At 39.7% G+C, this 18,432-nt stretch overlaps 1 protein-coding gene across 4 annotated transcripts in view; it reads left to right on the plus strand.

Moving 5' to 3' along the window:
- Nucleotides 1–231: 231 nt before the first annotated feature.
- Nucleotides 232–18,432, plus strand: part of EPS15 (epidermal growth factor receptor pathway substrate 15) — a 140,660-nt gene continuing 122,459 nt past the window's right edge. For 3 of the 4 annotated variants that reach the window (XM_047789128.1, XM_047789130.1, XM_047789132.1), the window contains exon 1: nt 232–405. In XM_047789128.1, coding sequence (XP_047645084.1) covers nt 373–405 — 33 coding nt within the window. In that variant the 5' untranslated portion in view covers nt 232–372. The remainder of the gene's footprint in view (nt 406–18,432) is intronic. The other variant, XM_047789129.1, reaches the window with a different exon arrangement.

Below are 18,432 nucleotides of genomic sequence, written 5' to 3' on the forward strand. Positions count from 1 at the left end.
TCAGAAGCAGAAGCTTAGAGTTGGCAGGTGACTTGCTTCAAGTTCTCGGGGCAATCGAGAGCGGCCTCTGCCTCTATCTTCACAGGCCGCCCACCTTCATTTCTTTATGGGCCGGGTTTTCTCCGGCGGCCCCAAGAGTAGACTCCGGTCCGGTGGCAATAGCTCCGGCGCCAGGATTTGGGGGCCGCCGCGGCCTGCGCCGGGCGGGCGGGGCCAGGCGGGGCGGGGCGGGCGAGAGGAGGGAAGTTGTCGAAGTTCGGGGAGACGCCCGCCTGCCCGGGCCTCGCCTCCGGCCGCTCCCTCCGCCTCCTCCTCGCCCGGAGACCCCGTCCGCTCGTCCTTCCTTCTCCTCCCGTGCATGATGGAAACACCATGGCTGCGGCGGCCCAGCTTTCCCTGACACAGGTAACGCCGCCCGCCCGTCCAGTGGGCTCGGTCGGCCGGTGTCCCTGGCCCCCTCCCCCACTGCTCTGTGGTTCACCGACCCGGGCAGTTTCTCTCGGGCCCGGGCGGGCGGGCGGGGCGACCGAGACGGAGCGCGCGCGCGTGTCTGTGTGTGTGTGTGTGCGCGCGCGCGTGTGTGTGTGCGAGTGTGACGGGGGGAGGGCGCCATCCCGAGCCGGCAGCTTCGCGGCGGCTGCCCAGACCCCGCCCCGGCCAGTTTGCGCCCCGGCGCCGCCCCACGCGGCGCCCACTCCCCTCGACCCCTCGGTGTCCCTCGCCCCGCTCGGTCGGTGCCCGCCTCTCTCACTCCGGTCCGCCTTCACCCACCCAGGAAGTTTCCTCCTTCCAGGCCACACGCTCCCCAGGTGAGCTCCTGTTGAGCTCGCGCGGATCAGCCTCAGCCCCCCCGGCTCAGCCCCGGTCCCTCACGAGGCTCGCCTTCCCGAGCCGGACACCCAGGACCCCTCCGAGCCAGGCTTTCCTTTCTAAACCGGCCTTTTCCTGCTGGAGTCCGGCGATAGCCCTCTCTTCCCCAGTAGTTTCCTTAAGTCAGCTCTCTTCCAAATAAGTCTCATCCCACCGGAGCGCACCCTTGCCCTGCTGGCCCCGTCCTGGGATTCAGCCTCTTCCCCTCCTGATCAGGTTTCGTGCGGCGTCAGATCCCCAGATCCAGTCTTTCCCTCAGTTGTGCTACCACTCCTACTCTGTGGGGTCAACATCGCTGTCCACGCGGATAACAGGGAATCATCCTTTAACAGGTGTGATGGTTCCTCCAGTCTCGGTGCTGGGAACGACTTGCTCATCCTGGGGGAATCTTCACCAAAACCTGTTTTCAGGGTCTTTTCCTTGCCTTTCTGCTTCCTTCAGAGCCCAGTCCTCGTGCTTCCCGTAAAACTGCTCAACCTCACTCTCCCTGGGAGCCTCGTTCCTCCCTCTCTGTAAAGAAAGCTAGTTGTAATCTTTCCATGATGTACAGGGTGATGAGGGGATGTGCACCTGTCAGTTCCTTTCCACTTTTTTGACCAAACCCACCCCAGCCTCACTTTTCAGCCTGCTTTCTCCCGAGTGAGCTGGTGGCTCTGCATCTCTGTGCTGGGGCCCATGCAAGCCTTCCTGCCTGCCCTGTAGTATTTCCCTGCCACCTTGTAGTCTCCTTGGCCTGGATTTGTCAGGGCTTCTAAGGCAAAACACGGGGATAGGTTATACATTTGGGCTGGAGAGTTTTCCGTGTTGGGAGCAAGAGACGTGGGGGCATTTTGCCAAGCATTCTAAGATAGACTGAGTGAAAAATATTCTCCCCAGGAACCAGGAATCACATTGTAAACACGTGCCTCAGGTAAAATAAAAATTAACTTCAGCTTGCAGGAATTATCAGCTTCATAAGTGAAGTGAGTTTATTTCCCACTCTGGTGTTGCTTATCCTATTTTGACAAGCACATAATGGGGAAGAATACTTGGAATGTGGGGATTTTGTCTTGGTGGCAAATCTCTTTGTAAGGGTATTTCTGAAATTTGAGAAATGGCAACATTGACTTTTGAGTGTTCACTTTTTTGGAGTGGGCGCTCACTTTTTAATAGTCTAGTTAGTGATACCCGTTAAACAAGATGCTTTAGGCAGGCTGTTGCTGTCTGGCTCTGTTAGCCATTTCCAGCAGGAGTTTTCCTTTCCTGAAGATTTTGTTCTCCTGAGGACTTGTATAGATTTGCTTCCTAGTTTTGTGCTTACTTTATTCTCTTCCTGTAAGACTGTGTTTTTAGTTTCTATTTACTCTCATTCATCTCTGGATATTTTCTTCAGGCTCTGTCAGTTTTATAGACAGTTAAATAATTTAAGTATGTTCTTGCGGTTATATATTTAAATATTAACCTGTACACAGAGTAAATACTGAATCAGGAATATAATCCTTCAGTGTTTCACATAAGAGAGAACAAACGTTGATGGTTCATTTACATTGAAAATCTAAATAAATCAATTTAGAATATTTTGATTTTAAGACATTAAGAGAGAATAAGATATACTGTAAAGGCTCAGGAAAAAGAACCTTCCCAAATGTTAATATATTTGTTATAATGTGCCTCCTTGTTCTTAAAAACTTGGCTGATTTGTGTTTTTTGATTTTTTATCTGCTTGAGGCAAATAATCTGAAATAACAATGCAACCTGGTTTCACATTCATTATTGATCTGTTTACCATCACACCACCCCCCACTCCACCCCCAGCACACACAGACATAGGTATGCTTCAGGGCAGGGACTTCTTTCACTTCGTCTCTCTCCTACACTGCCCATCTGGAAGAAGGTGATTAATAGCTGGAAAACCTAAAGGACTCTATGGCAGTTACAAAGATTAAACAGAGGCTGGAGTTAGTTTCTGTCTCTAGTTATGAGATAATAATAGTTTTGGAATAAGTTCATTTATTCAGTATTTGTTAAGTTTTTAGTATGTGCTATGCACTCTGCTAGGATTGTCTATAATTTTCTGCCTTCATCAATTAAGCAAAACTGACAATTGGGGGAAAAACACATGAAAAATAATTTACTCTTTCCTTCCTCTTTCCCTTGCCTGCCAACCGGCCTTCCAACTCCTCCACCACCAGAATAAATTATCGAAATTATCATAGCCTAGCATCTAGACAGGATAGGATGCTAGAATAATGAAACATTAGTTTCAGTCCCAGCTCTGCCAAGAGCGAACTATGTCATTGAGTTGTCTCCAGGGCCAGTTTTCTTAGCTTTAAAAGTCATTCAACAAATATTTATTGAACATTCATTATGTGCTCGGAATTTTTCTAGGTACTGAGGATATACTAATGAACAGAATAGACGACAGCTTGGAGCCTGAAGACAGACAAAACATGGAGCTTACATTTTAGTTGGAGAGTTTGAATTAGCTGATCTAAAGGCCTTTCCAACTAACATTCTTTTTTCTAGATCATATTCTATGATTTGGAGATCTGGTGGTGACTTTCCTAGGGCACTTTAGTGCTATATAGCATCTGTGTTTTCTGATTTCAGTTTTCTTCACTAGGTGTTCTATTTTCTTCTTGTAAGTTAAAACTTGAGTGAGAAAGAGCTTGTGATTTTTTTACCTAGGGTGGTAGATTACAAAAAAGATACTTCCTCTTTTTAAACTTGGTTGATTGCCCATTTCTTCCTTAAGCCTGTATCTAATAATATTATTATGATTCTCTTTGGGTGTTATTATATGACAGGAATTGTACTTCACTTAACACTCCATTTTACAAATGAGGGAAGTAATTTGCATAAATTAGTAAGTGGTAGATCGAAGACGAAGGTCTGTAGGACTTCAAAAGCTGTCTGCTATACTTCTCTGTGTACTAGATGCTTGGCATGTCCATTGTTCCCTTGTATTTTTTTATTCTTTTTTTTTTTTCATTATCTGCCCTGTTTTCCTAATTAGGTCCTAAATTTCTTGAGGATGGAAACAGTGTCTTTTACTTCTGAATCTCTAGCTCCTTTCATGGTATCTCGACAGTATAGTTGTGGGTGGGCAAGTAGTGCTGTTTTTTTTTTGTTGTTTGTTTTTTAAAGGCCTAATCTGTGGCATATAGATGTTCTCAGACTGGAGGTCGAAATGAGTTGCAGCTGCTGGCCTACACCCCACCATGTCAATGCCAGATCCGAGCCTCATCCGTGACCTACACCGAGGCTTACAGCAGTGGGGGATCCTTAACCCAGAGTGGGGCCAGGGATCAAACCTGTGTCCTCATGGAAACTAGTCAGGTTCCTTACTGCTGAGCCACAACGGGAACTCTGGCAAGTTGTGCTCTTGATGATGATAAAGATTTTATTTTATCGAAAGATGGCATGCATAAAATGATATTTTAAATAATACTCCAGCAGTTCAGCTTTATATTGAACTTTTCTTATTTTAATTTATCAGGGATTCTTTTTTTTTTTTTTTTGTCTTTTTGCCTTTTCTTGAGCCACCCCGGCTACATATGGAGGTTCCCAGGCTAGGGGTCTAATCGGAGCTGTAGCCACTGGCCTACGCCACAGCCACAGCAACAGGGGATCCGAGCTGTGTCTGCGACCCACACCACAGCTCACAGCAACGCCGGATCCTTAACCCACTGAGCAAGGCCAGGGATCAAACGCACAACTTCATGGTTCCTAGTCAGATTCGTTAACCACTGAGCCACGACGGGAACTCCAGGGATTCTTTTTTTAATAATAAAAAGCCTTTAGGTTCCTTCCTGTTGTGGCTCAGTAGGTCAAGAACCCACCGAAGTGTCCATGAGGGTGTGGGTTCAATCCCTGGCTGCATTCAGGGGCTGGGGATCCTGAGTTGTCACAAGCTGTGGTGTAGGTTGTAGATGTGGCTTGGATTTGGTGTTGCTGTGGCCCAGGCCTGCAGCTGCAGCTCCAGTTCAACCCCTAGCCTGGATACTTCCTTATGCCGCAGGTGTGGCTATTAAAAAAAAAAGAAAGAAAAAGGGAAAAAACCTTTTAGAATGTATATGATCAAAAACAATAAATACTATGAGAATATTTTTTCTCTTAATGCTAATTTTAAATTGCAAGAGTGATATAACTGTATCATGGAAAATTTGGAAATTGGAAAATCCCATAATTTTATAGTTTCTGGTGTTTATTTTCAGTTTCATTTTTAAAAAGTATACAGAATGTGTTGATAAGCGTCTGGTTTAAATAATGATGGTAAATACAAGGCAGAGTATGAAAGTTACAACATATTCTCAGAAGCAGAAAAGGAATTTTTTTTCAACATGACAAATTATTGGAGTTCCTACTATAGGACTGGCACAATAATGGTATTTTTCTTTTTTGCTTGCAATTGCAGTACAATGTACTCAGGAACTCTTAGTTTCTTTGAACGGTATCTAACAGTTTTCAAAATGGCTTGGAATGTTCAGCATTTGGGAGGAGCCGTCATAGTTAAAATTAATTAGGAACAGTTGGTTTGTCCAATAGAGAGTCTCCCAGGAATAGCCTAAGAGTGAATTCTTTTGTTTTCTATTTGCAGATAGAAAATAATAACAGACTAACATGTAGTCCAAGAAGATCGAGCATCTTTATTTAGTAAAGAATCATAGTTCTTACCTCTCTCATTAATAGTCTGATTTAAGGGGTCAATCTAAGGTGTTTTTACTTGCTCTTCAAGAAATTTTAAATACACACATGCTTCTTTGTTTTGCGAATTTTGGTCTAAAGAAAATTGGAGTTCTGGAAACGAAAAGCAGGAAAATGGCTTAAAAGAGGGGAGGGAGGAAGAGAGACAGGAAGGAAAAGACCCATCGATCAAGATCTGTTAATTTGGAGAATCGGTAGAAATAAATGAAAAATTAATCTAGGCAGAGTTTATTAGGCAAACCCATACACTGGAATTTCATTTTAAAATAGTTGAACTGTCATCAACAAGATAAAATATTATACCTTCATTAAAAATTGTGTTTAGGAGCTTTTAGTTATCTGAGGAATGTTGTAATTTGAATGCTGTGTTACCAGTAAGTGGAAACATTTTATTTGGACAAATGGTCTAATCCAGTTAAGCATGCATAGAAAAAAAGACTGGAAGAACAAAAAAACCCACAAGGTTTTATGATAGTATGGTTATAGTTTTTATTTATATTCTTTTCAACAGTGACTGTGTATTTCTTCTATAACCAGCTAATTTAGCATTTCTGTATGACAACTACTCAGAAGATTCACCTTTTTAAATTGAAATCAATAACTATTGATAATATTTTATATCAACTATGCTTCAATTAGAAAATAAAGTAGCTGTATATATAAAGTAAGAATTTGTGTTCTAAGATGGCATCTACATTCACCTTTCATCTTAAACATTCCTAGCTTTGGCTTTAGAGAAATTGGTCAGAAGAATGATAATAATAATTATTATTATAATTGGTTTGGAGAATTCAGTCAGAGGATTAATTTATAATTTCGTGTGCTGCTTTATAATTTACCAAAGGTTTATGTTCCTCGTTTGATCTTCATAATAACCCATGAGCTAGGCTATTATTATCATCATTTCAAATTGGAGAATACTGAGGCTCAGAATTTGTGACTTAAGTTTTATAGTCAGTAAATAAAAGAGCCAGCATAAATCCATGTTAAAAAAAAATTCGCACATAACAGTGAAAGTCTCCATCCTGCTTTTGGCCCTCAATCCCCTTACCAGAGGCAGTCATTCTTACTGTTTCTTTTTTTCTTTTTTTTTTTTTTTCTTGCCGTTTCTTGTGTGTATTTCCAGCAATAGTCTCTGATATATTATGCAAAAAATTATGTGTATATGAAACCTATATATTTTTGATATGCTGTGTATATTATATGTATATATATAGTTCTTTGGAGTAAGCGGCATGTTTTGTGGCTTTACTGTTTTTTTTAGCTTAATCTAGGCGATTGCTCTGTATATACACATATAGATGTCCCTCATTATTTCCAAAATTTTAGAATATTCCTTTATATGAATATACTGTAATTTATTTAACTAGTCCTGGTGATGGACTTCTGTGTTGTTTCCAATTTTTGGTATTACCACCAGTGCTGTAGTGAATATTCCTTTACATGTCTTTGTGCACAGGTGTATGTGCATTCATTTTTGGTAATTATAATTTTGGGGCCAAAGGTCTTTTTTTTGTGGTGCACCCATGGCATGTGGACGTTCCCAAGCCAGGGATTGAATTTGAACCACAGTTGCAATGCGCGGCAATGCCAGATCCTTTAACCCACTGCACTGGGCCAGGGATCAATCCCGTGCCTCCACAGTGACCTAAGCTGCTATAGTCGGATTCTGAACCCACTGCGCCACAGCTATAACTCCCAAAGGATATTTTTAATTTAGATAGATACTGCTGATTTGCATTCAGAAAGGTTATACCAATAATAGTGTTTCTGCCTTTCCCTATCAACATAATATGAAATTTTTGATCTTTGTTAACCTGGAATGTAATAATATTTGTTGAAATTTGACCTCTTTTGGCCTCGTGCACTATGCTTTTCTATCACATAAATGTGAGCTTTTTATGTATTTTGTACAAAAGGTTGAGATGAGGCATATTGAATCACAAGTGCAATTAAAAATAAAAATTGGGGAGTTCCTGTCGTGGCTCAGTGGTTAACGAATCCGACTAGGAGCCATGAGGTTGTGGGTTCGGTCCCTGCCCTTGCTCAGTGGGTTAACAATCCAGCGTTGCCGTGATCTGTGGTGTAGGTTGCAGACACGGCTCGGATCCTGCGTTGCTGTGGCTCTGGCGTAGGCCAGCGGCTACAGCTCCGATTCAACCCCCGGGAACCTCCATATGCCCCGGGAGTGGCCCAAAGAAATAACAAAAAGACAAAAAAATAAAATAAAATAATAAAATAAAAATTTGGTACTATAAAGCTACTGTAATCAAAACAGTGTGGTACTGGCACTAAAACAGACACATAGATCAATGGAACAGAATAGAGAACCCAGAAATAAATCCATGCATTTATGGTCAGTTAATCTATGACAAAGGAGGCAAGACTATACAGTGGAGAAAAATCTGTCTCTTCAATAAGTGATGCAGGGAACTGGACAGCTACATGTAAAAGAATGAAGTTAGAACATTCTTTAATACCACATACAAAACTAAACTCAAAATGGAATAAAGACCTAAATGTAAGAACTGAAACCATTAAACTCCTAAAGGAAAACATAGGCAGAAACACCCTTTAACATAAATTGTAGCAACATCTGTTTGCACCCACATTCTAGAGTAATGAAAATAAAAGCAAAAGAAAAAAATGGGACAAATTTAAAAGCTTTTGCACAGCAGAGGAAACAATCAACAAAACAGAGACAACCTACTGAATGGGAGAAAATATTTATAAATAATATGACCAATAAGGGGTTAATGTTCAAAATATATAAACAGCTTATACAACTAAATATCATAAAAACAATCTGATTGGAGTTCTCTTGTGGTGGATTAGGGGTCTGGCATTGTCACTGCAGTGGCTCAGGTCACTGCTGTGGCAGTTTGGATCCCCGGCCCAGGAGCTTCCACGTGCCGCAGGTGCAGCCAAAACAAAGAACAAAACCCTAAAAAGAAACCCAATTAAAAAATGGGCAGAGGAACCGAATAGACATTTTTCCAAATAGCACATGCAGATGGCCAACAGGCACGTGAAAAGATGCTCAGTATCACTAATCATTAGGGAAATGCAGATGGTAACCACAGTGAAATATCACCTGACACCTATCAGAATGGCTGTCATCAAAAAGAACACAAAATAGCACATGTTGGTGAGGTTGTGGAGAAAAGGAAACCTTTGTACACTGTTGGTGGAATGTAAATTGATGCAGTCACTATGGAAAACAGAATGGAGGTTTCTCAAAAAACTAAAAATGGAACTACTGGGTGACCCAACAGTTCCACTCCTGAGTATACATCCAAAAAAACCCAAAACACCAATTTGAAAAGATACAGGCACTGCAATGTTTATAGCATTATTTACAGTTAAGATATAGAAGCAACCTAAGTGTCTATAAAGCAAAGCATGAATAAAGATGTAGCATATATAGGAGTTCCCGTCGTGGCTAAATGGTTAGCAAATCCGACTAGGAACTGTGAGGTTGCGGGTTCGATCCCTGGCCTTGCTCAGTGGGTTAAAGATCTGGCATTGCCATGAGCCATGGTGTAGGTTGCATATGTGGCTCGGATCCCGCATGGCTGTGGCTGTGGCATTGGCATAGGCCGGTGGCTACAGCTCCGATTGGACCCCTAGCCTGGGAACCTCCATATGCCACAGGAGCGGCCCTAAAAAGACAAAAAAAAAAAAGTATCATATGTATATGTGTATGTATATATTCATTCAGTCACAGCGGAATACTATTCAGCTATAAAAAGAATGGAATGATGCCATTTGCACCAACAAATTATTTGGAGAGTGGAGTCTGTGTGTGAGTGTATGTCTGTGTGCATATAAGAGAGAAGAGGTCGACATTGGGATAATAATAACTGCTTATTGAGCACTTAAAATTTGTCAGCAAAAATCCTGTTTTCAGTCAACCTTAGAGCCTGATAACCAGATCATCCTTATTATTCTTGTTTTATAAAAAGAAAAAATTTAGGCACAGAGGTGAAGTAATTTGTTCAAGGTCAAACTACTACTAAGTGGTAGAGCCAGGATTATAACCTAGGTAGTGTAAACAGCTCATATAAGTTGAATGAGTCTGTATTTCTTTTTCTTTTTGTCTTTTTGCCTTTTTCTAGGGCCGCTCCTGCGGCATATGGAGATTCCCAGACTAGGGGTTGAATCGGAGCCGTAGCCACTGGCCTACGCCAGAGCCACAGCAACGCGGGATCCGAGCTGTGTCTACAACCTACACCACAGCTCACGGCAACGCTGGATCCTTAACCCACTGAGCAAGGGCAGGAACCGAACCCGCAAGCTTATGGTTCCTAGTTGGATTCGTTAACCACTATGCCACCACGGGAACTCTGAGTCTGTATTTCTAAGGGCAAAATCTCTCTGACAGAACTAATTATGATGCCATTCCTCAACTATAACTGAGCACATGCTCTAGGCTGTAATATCTTGTAAATCAACTTTTCATTGCATAGACCACATTTCTAGAAAGTGATTGTTGTACCAAGTTGTAGTGGAGGGCTTTTGTAGACATGATAGAAGGTAGTTTTACATTTTGAAAACTCTAGGAGTTTGTTACTCGTGAAAATAGCTTATCTAGGTTAGTGTACATCATGCCATTATTTACTCTTCTCTTGGATGTGGTAGTTTGAACTTGGAGTTCCTTCAGTATCTTATTACTAAAGGTGATACCATATATCAGAGAAGAATTTCCCTAAAATATATATATATATACTCTTAAGTAAAATTTAGAACTGCTGAGTCTAAGGATTTCTCAGGCTCTGGATATGAACATTGTTGAGAACTAGAGTGAAATAACAGGAGATCTTGGGCTTTACCATCAGAATGTCTTCATTAAATCTTTTATTTGATTGTATAACACGTCTCTTAGGCTCTCTCTCTTTTTTTTTTAAAACCCTAAAATGGTGAATAAACTTAACCTGTAGAATTTGTTGTGAAAAAAATCTGTGAAATAGTGGTTATAAATGTCCAGGATCGGTTTAAGTGGTCACGGCCATTAATAATAACAACAGCAGCAACAGTTAGTACCATCACTGAGCAAATACTTATGACTGATAGATTTTAGTTAGTTACAGGGCCATTTATTTTTATGAAATGTTTCATTTAACTAGACTTTTCATAAATCATGGTACCAGGGGTTATTGGTAACTTCATTCCGTCTTGTGTTGACTTGGTACAACACTGTTACGTCATTATGTGTCTACTGAAACTATGAAACTTACATACATTAAAGGTGCTTCCATTGTTATTACTGGTTGATCCTCTTTTATTTTGGAATGCATTTACTAAAAATGTCTTGCATGTTGTGTCCCCACTGTATTAGGCCTGGGATGTACAAAGAGAATAAGACCTAGACTCATGCACTGAAGTACCATTTAGTCTTTTAGGGAGAGAAACACTGACTCTGTGGGGTAATAAGTACTGTGATAGAGGATGATGGAGTAAGACCCTTGGGGGCTGTGGAGTATTCTGATTCTGATGGAACTTTTTGTGGTAACTTAGTTTTTAATGTTTTCATTGTTTTGCAGTATCCAAGATTGATACTGTAGATGACATTTTAAATTGTACTTAAAAGGACAATATAAAACCATAGGAACATTTGATTCAAGTCAAATTGTATTTTGGTGCATTAAATCCACATTGGGGGATATAATATCCATTTTCTTATGATTTATTCTCCGCTTTTTGTTTGTAATAAAGCAAGAATTTTTTTTTTCTTTGCTTTTTTTTTAGGGCTGCAACTGCAGCATATAAATGTTCCCAGGCTAGGGGTCGAATCAGAGTTGCAGTTGCCAGCCTAACCACAGCCACAGCAGTGTGGGAACCAAGCCACATCTGTGAACTACACCATAGCTCATAGCAATGTTGGATCCGTAATCCACTGAGTGAGCCTAGGAATCAAACCCATGTCCTCATGGATAGTAGTCGGGTTTGTTACCTACAGAGCCAGAATTGGAACTCCTAAAGCAAGACTTTTTGAAACTAGATTATAAGACATTAGGAAGGAGTTTCAAAGATAGGATCAAAGGATCTTTGACCTGCTCTAAAATAGGATGTTAAAATAATCAGAGTATCAAGTTTTTATATCACAGGAAGGACGCTAAACTTAGTACAAGGCAAACCTGGATTTGAATTCTCCCTTTGGCATTTATAGTCTCTCTTGGTGACCAGTGGCAAGTTATTTAAACTCTCTGACTTCCTTTTCCTTATGTATGATATACGTATTATTAGAACATAGGAAACATTCAGTAATATTATTGATACTTAAATGCACAATTCACATAAATATTATTAATTTTTTTTCACTTCCAAAATTTTCACTCATTAAGAAAACTTGAAACATGGAGAACTGTAGCAAGAAAAAGCATGGGTCAGTCACCATCCAGTCCATTCTTTTTTTTTTTTTGCTTTTTGCTTTTTTAGGGCTGCACCCGCAGCATATTGAAGTTCCCAGGCCAAGGATTGAATAGGAGCTGCAGCTACTGGTCTACACCACAGCCACAGTAACATAGGATCTGAGCCACATTTGCAACCTATACCACAGCTCACATTTGCAGTCTACACTGCAGCTCACAGCAATGCCGAATCCTTAACCCAGTGAGTGAGGCCAGGGATCAAACCTGTATCCTCGTGGATGCCAGTCGGGTTTGTTACTGCTGAGCCACAGCAGGAACTCCCACCCCATTCTTTAAATTTTAGTTTTCTTTTTTTTTTTTTACATGTTTTTAACATGTAGGTTATAACTTCTCTCCTGAGTTCCCCTTCACCTTTCTCCCCCCACCCCCCGCCCTCCATGTCTGTTTCTCTCTTTCACACGAGTGTGTGCAAGCGCACACACACACACAAGTATAACTTTGTTTTCTTTAATTTAACATTATAGGTGTTTTCTTCCTATTTTGACCCTTGTAACATCTTTTTAATGTCTTTATTGATTGGATGTTTTGTAGTTAATCAGACTCTTATGACTACAGATAGTTTATGTATCAATTATAATTAATGCTGTTGCAGATGACATTTGACATGCCATTTGGTGAATCCTTTTTTGTAGTTGTAAATAGTATTTACTATAATTGAGTAATTTTTCTATGTATACCCTTGAGTTTTGAAATTAAATTTCATTTAGTTATATTTATAGATCTTGAGTGGCAAAGCAGACAGCAGCAGTAATTTACTAAGGAGCAGTAACCTCAAAAAACTATTGTGAAGGGATTAAATTCATTTAATTCGGCTGTAACGACCACTTACAGGTTATGAAGTTCATTTAGCGTAGGAAACTGGCATTAAAAGTTGTGAGCTTGAAGAAGTTTGGATGATTGCAGTTTGCATACATCTTTTTTTTGCAGGTTGTTTTCGTTCTTAGTCTGTACTCTACATTCTGTACTCTACATTCTAGTCTTTGTTTTTGTTTGTTTGTTTGTTTTTTCCTGGCACACTTTTAGGCAGGCCCTTGTAAGATCTGGAGGGTGGATTCAGGACCATCTGGCTCTTTAAAATGGTTCAGAAACTTAACTCTGTTGCCTGTGCTTTGAGCTAGACTTGCTTGAAATGTCCTGGTTTGTCTCTGTGCTTGGCAGGGTTTTTCTTTTATACCTTCACAGCTTTTCACAACTGATTTCTTCCTCATTTAAGCAGAGGAATTTTACTGGTACCAGTGTTTACAGGTTGAGGTAGACAAGAGTTACTTTCCTATAACCTCACTAAAAAGTTAATAATTTTTTAAACTAAATCTGCATTTAGAAATATGAACCATATCATACATTTTTAAAAAGTACTGGAAGTACTGCATTTATAATATGTGTAAAAATTATTAATAATGTCCTTTGATACACAAAACTTTACCTGTTAAGAGATTTTTCTATGAGTTTCTTGCCCTGTTATGTCTTTAAATTAAAAAAAAAAAAAGGGAGTTCCCGTCGTGGTGCAGTGGTTAACGAATCCGACTAGGAACCATGAGGTTGCGGGTTCGATCCCTGCCCTTGCTCAGTGGGTTAACGATCCGGCATTGCCGTGAGCTGTGGTGTAGGTTGCAGACGTGGCTCGGATCCTGCGTTGCTGTGGCTCTGGTGTAGGCTGGCAGCTACAGCTTCCATTTGACCCCTAGCCTGGGAACCTCCACATGCCACGGGAGCGGCCCAAAGAAATAGCAAAGAGACAAAAAATAAATGATTAAATAAAAATTAAAAAAAAAAAATATGGAGTTTCTGTGGTAGCTCAGTGGTTAATGAACCCGACTAGTAACCATGAGGATGTGGGTTCGATTCCTGGCCTCACTTAGTGGGTTAAGGATCCAACGTTGCCGTGAGCTGTGGTGTAGGTCACAGACATGGCTTGGATCCTGCTTTGCTGTGGCTGTGGCATAGGTCAGCAGCTACAGCTCCGATTGGACCCCTAACCTGGGAACCTCCATATCTGTGGTGTAGCCCTAAAAAGACAAAAGACAACAAATAAATAAATAAATACTTTTAAAACATCCACATTGACATAAAAATCACATATTATACAATTTATCCATTTAAAATGTACAGTTCAGTGGTTTTTAGTCTATTCATGGTTGTGTGCAACTATGACCACGGTTAATTTTGGAGCATTTCTATCACCTAAAAGAGAAACCTTGTACCCCTTAGGTATCATCCCTTCTTCATGTTTTCCCCAGCCCTAAGAAGCCACTAATCTACTTCTGTCTTGGTAGATTTTCCTATTCTGAACGTTGTATGAATAGAATCATACGTGGACTCTGGTGACTGGCTTCTTTCACTTAACATAATGTTTTTGAGGTTTATCCAAGTTGTAACAAGTATCAGTACTTTATTATTTCTTTATGGTTGAGTAATACTCCGTTTTATTGTTATACCACATTTATTGTGTTATACCATGCTTATTATTTATTGTGTATCCATTTGTCCACTGATGGACATTTGGGTTGTTTCCACCTTTCGGCTATTATAAATGAACATTTCATTTCTGCTGGATATATATCAAGCCATATAGGAACTCTATGTTTAATTGTTTGAGGAACTGCCAGCCTATTTTCCAAAGCAGCTGCACCATTTTATAGTCCCCACCAGCAGAGTATGAGAATGAGGATTTCTCCACATCCTCTCAAATAATTGTTACTATCTGATTTTTCAATTCTGGCCATCCTAGTGGGTGTGAAGTAGCATCTCATCATGGCAGTGCTTTTCATGTGCTTATGAGCCATTTGTTTATCTTCTTTGGAGAAATGTCTATTCTTATCCTTTGCCCATTTTAAATTGCGTTGTGTATTATTATTATTATTATTTTTTTTTGTCTTTTTGCCTTTTTTTTTTCTAGGGCCGCACCCGTGGCATATGGAGGTTCCCAGGCTAGGGGTCTAATCGGAGCTGTAGCCACTGGCCTATGCCAGCACCACAGCAATGCGGGATCTGAGCTGCCTCTGTGACCTACACCACAGCTCACAGCAATGCCAGATCCCCAACCCACTGAGCAAGGCCAGGGATTGAACCTGCAACCTCATGGTTCCTAGTCTGATTCATCAACCACTGCGCCACAACGGGAACTCCAAGCGTTGTGTTTTAATATTGAGTTATGAGAGTTTTTTTATTCTAGATATGTCCCTTAAAGGCTGTTTGCAAATATTTTCTCCATTCTGTTGATTGTTTTTCTCCTCTCTTAATAATGTGCTTTGATACACAAAACTTTAAAATTTTGATGAATCCAATTTATCTATTTTTTCTTTTGCTACTTGTGCTTTTTGTGTCATATCTGACAGCCCCTTGGCAAATCTCAGGTCGTGCAGATTTTTCCCTATGTTTTCTTTTAAGGGTTTTATAATTTTAGCTTTTACATTTAGGTCTTTGATCTGGATTACGTTAATTTTTATATATGATGTGAGATAATGGCCCGGCTTTGAGTTTTTGCATGGATATACAGTTGTCACAGCACTTTTGTTGAAAAGACTCTTCTTTGCACATTGAATGATCTCAAAGATCAGTTGACCATAGATGTATGAGTTTATCTCTGGATTCTTTAATTCTATTCTTTTAATCTGTATGTCTCTCCTTGTGTAGTATAGCACTGTCTTGATTATGATTGTTTTACACAAAGTTTTGAAATTTGAAAGTGTTAGTCTGTTAACTTTGTTTTTCTTTTTCACAGTTGTTTGGCTATTCCGTATTCCTTGTAATTCCATATGGCTTTTAGAATTGCCTTCCAATTTCTACAAGGAAGTCATTTGGAATTCTCAGAGATTGCATTGATTCTGTAGATTAGTTTGGGGGTATTGCTATCTTAACAATGTTAAGTCTTCTGATCCATAAACATGGGATTTTTTTCCATTTATGTATATAATTTTGTTCAGTGTCTTGTTGGCTTTAGAGTATGAGTTTTCTACTTATTAAATTTATCAAGTATTTTGTTCTTTTTGATTTGATTGAAATCAATTATTTGAATGGAATTTATTTCTTTAAATTAAAAAATTTTATTGAAGTATAGTTGATTTACAATATTTTGTTTTGGGTGTACAGCAAAGTGATCCTTTGATATATCATGTATATATTCTTTTTCCGATTCTTTTCCCTTATAGATTATTATAATATATTGAGTATAGTTCTTTGTGCTATACTTCTTTTTTGGTTGTCTGTTTTATATGTGGTAATGTGCATATGTTAATCCCAAAATCCTAATTTATCCCTTCCCCTCTTTCCCCTTTGGTAACCATAAATTTATTTTCTTTGTGAGTCTGTTTCAGTTTGTATATAAGTTCATTTGTATCTTTTTTTAAATTTCATATATAAGCAGTATCATATAACGTTTGTCTTTCTCTGCTTGGCTTATTTATTTCACATACTATGATGATATCTAACATTCATGTTGCTGCAGTGGTATTATTTCATTCTTTTTTATGGCAATGTGGCAGTGTAATATTCCATTGTGTAAGTGCAATTTCTTTCTTTTCTTTTCTTTTCTTTCCTTTTTAGGGCCGCACACATGCGCAGCATACGGAGGTTCCCAGGCTAGGGGTCTAATTGGAGCTGTGGCTGCCGGCCTACGCCACAGCCACAGCAACACATGATCCAAGCTGCGTTTGTGACCTACACTACAGCTCACGGCAGCTCTGGATCATTAACTCACTGAGTGGCACCAGGGATCGAACCCCAAACCTCATGGTTACTAGTTGGGTTTTTAACCACTGAGCCATGATAGGAACTCCTAGAATTGGTTTCTTGATTGCGTTTTTATCTTATACATTGCAATTATAAAAAATTCCATTATTTTTTTATATTGTCCTTGTATTCTCCAACCTTGCTGAATTCATTTATTAGTTCTGGTAGTTTCTTAGTGGATTCTTTAGGATTTTTTATGTAATAGAGCATGTCATGTGTGAATAGAGATAGTTTTACCTCCTCTTTTCCAGTCTGGATGCCTTTTATTTCTTGTTCTTAACTAATTTCCCTTCCTAGAAACTCCAGTACAATGCTGGTTAGAAGTATCCAGAGTGGACATTCTTGTCTTGTTCTTGATCTTTGGGGAAAAGGATATATTTAGTACCTTGAAGGTGCCTAGTTCAGCCATTGATTATTTAGGAAACCTAGTATTATTTGAAAGGGGTTTAATTGACATTTGGGTTATATAGCTCAGGGTTTCTTGAGAATGGTCCTGTACTATCAGCAACACCTGAGAACTTCTTAGAAATGTGAATTGTTTGATCTCACCCCAATCCTATTCTGAATCAGAATCTGAAATACAGAGTTTGGGAAATTTACGTAAATATAGTTCATATTTTAAAAAATCTAGTAATGCTACTATGAATAATATATACAGGGTTTTAAATATATGAACCATGTCATAGTCACAGACTGCTTTTGATAGATATTTTTTCTTCCTCCCTCCCTTCCTTCCCCCTTTCTTCCTTCTTTCCTCCCTCCCTTTCTCCCTTACTTCCTACCATTTGTGGAAACAACCCTGAGAGATTGTTAGTTTCCTCTGTTTTGGGCATTTGCTAAGGATGAGCTCTGGGATCTTGCTGTATAGCACTGGGAACTATGTCTGGTGACTTGTGATGGAGCATGATAATGTGAGAAAAAAGAATGTATGCATGTATGTGTGACTCGGTCACCTTGCTGTGCAGTAGAAAATTGACAGAACACTGTAAATCAGCTGTAATGGAAAAAATAAAAATCATTATAAAAAAAAAAGAATGAGCTCTGGCGTTGTACCTCATGGCTTGGAATTCTAGTTCTGACATTTACTAGCCAGGTGAATTTGGTCAAGTCATTTAATCTCTTTGTCTTTCAGATTCTTCATTGTAAAGTGTTATAAGGGTGTTTACAGAGTTATGGAAGTTAGATGCTATAATACAAGTAAAGTGCTGAGAATAGTGCCTGGCCCATAAGTCCTTAAATGTAAATGTTTACTGTTAGAATTATTGTTGGTCAAGAGCACCCAGCCAGGGCCTATTTCTCTTACCATTCTTCTATATGTTTCTTGCTGAGCCTGAAATTCATTCCTCTCTTTTGCTTTATTCATTTGAGAAATACTGAGTACTTACTGAGTACTGAGCCATTGGGTTGTAATTTCTCTCTCTTTTTTTTCCCTCTGTCTTAAGATGTCTATATTTTGATATTACATAGTGAACAAGACAAGTCACTGGCCTCATGGGTTAATATTTCTAGTGAGGGAGGCCAATAGAGACAAATAATAAATATGCCAGATAGTGATAAGAGCTAGGGAGAATAATAAAATAGGATGAGGGAAGAGAGTGTTGTAAGGTGGCACTCTAGATAGGGTTGCCAGAAAGGCCTCACTGAGGATATTACATTAGATCAGAAATACAAATGAAAGGAGTTCCCATCGTGGCTCAGTGGTTAATGAGCCCGACCA

The sequence above is a fragment of the Phacochoerus africanus genome, chromosome 8 (assembly GCF_016906955.1).
Source record: "Phacochoerus africanus isolate WHEZ1 chromosome 8, ROS_Pafr_v1, whole genome shotgun sequence".
NCBI classification, from domain to species: Eukaryota; Metazoa; Chordata; class Mammalia; order Artiodactyla; family Suidae; genus Phacochoerus; species Phacochoerus africanus.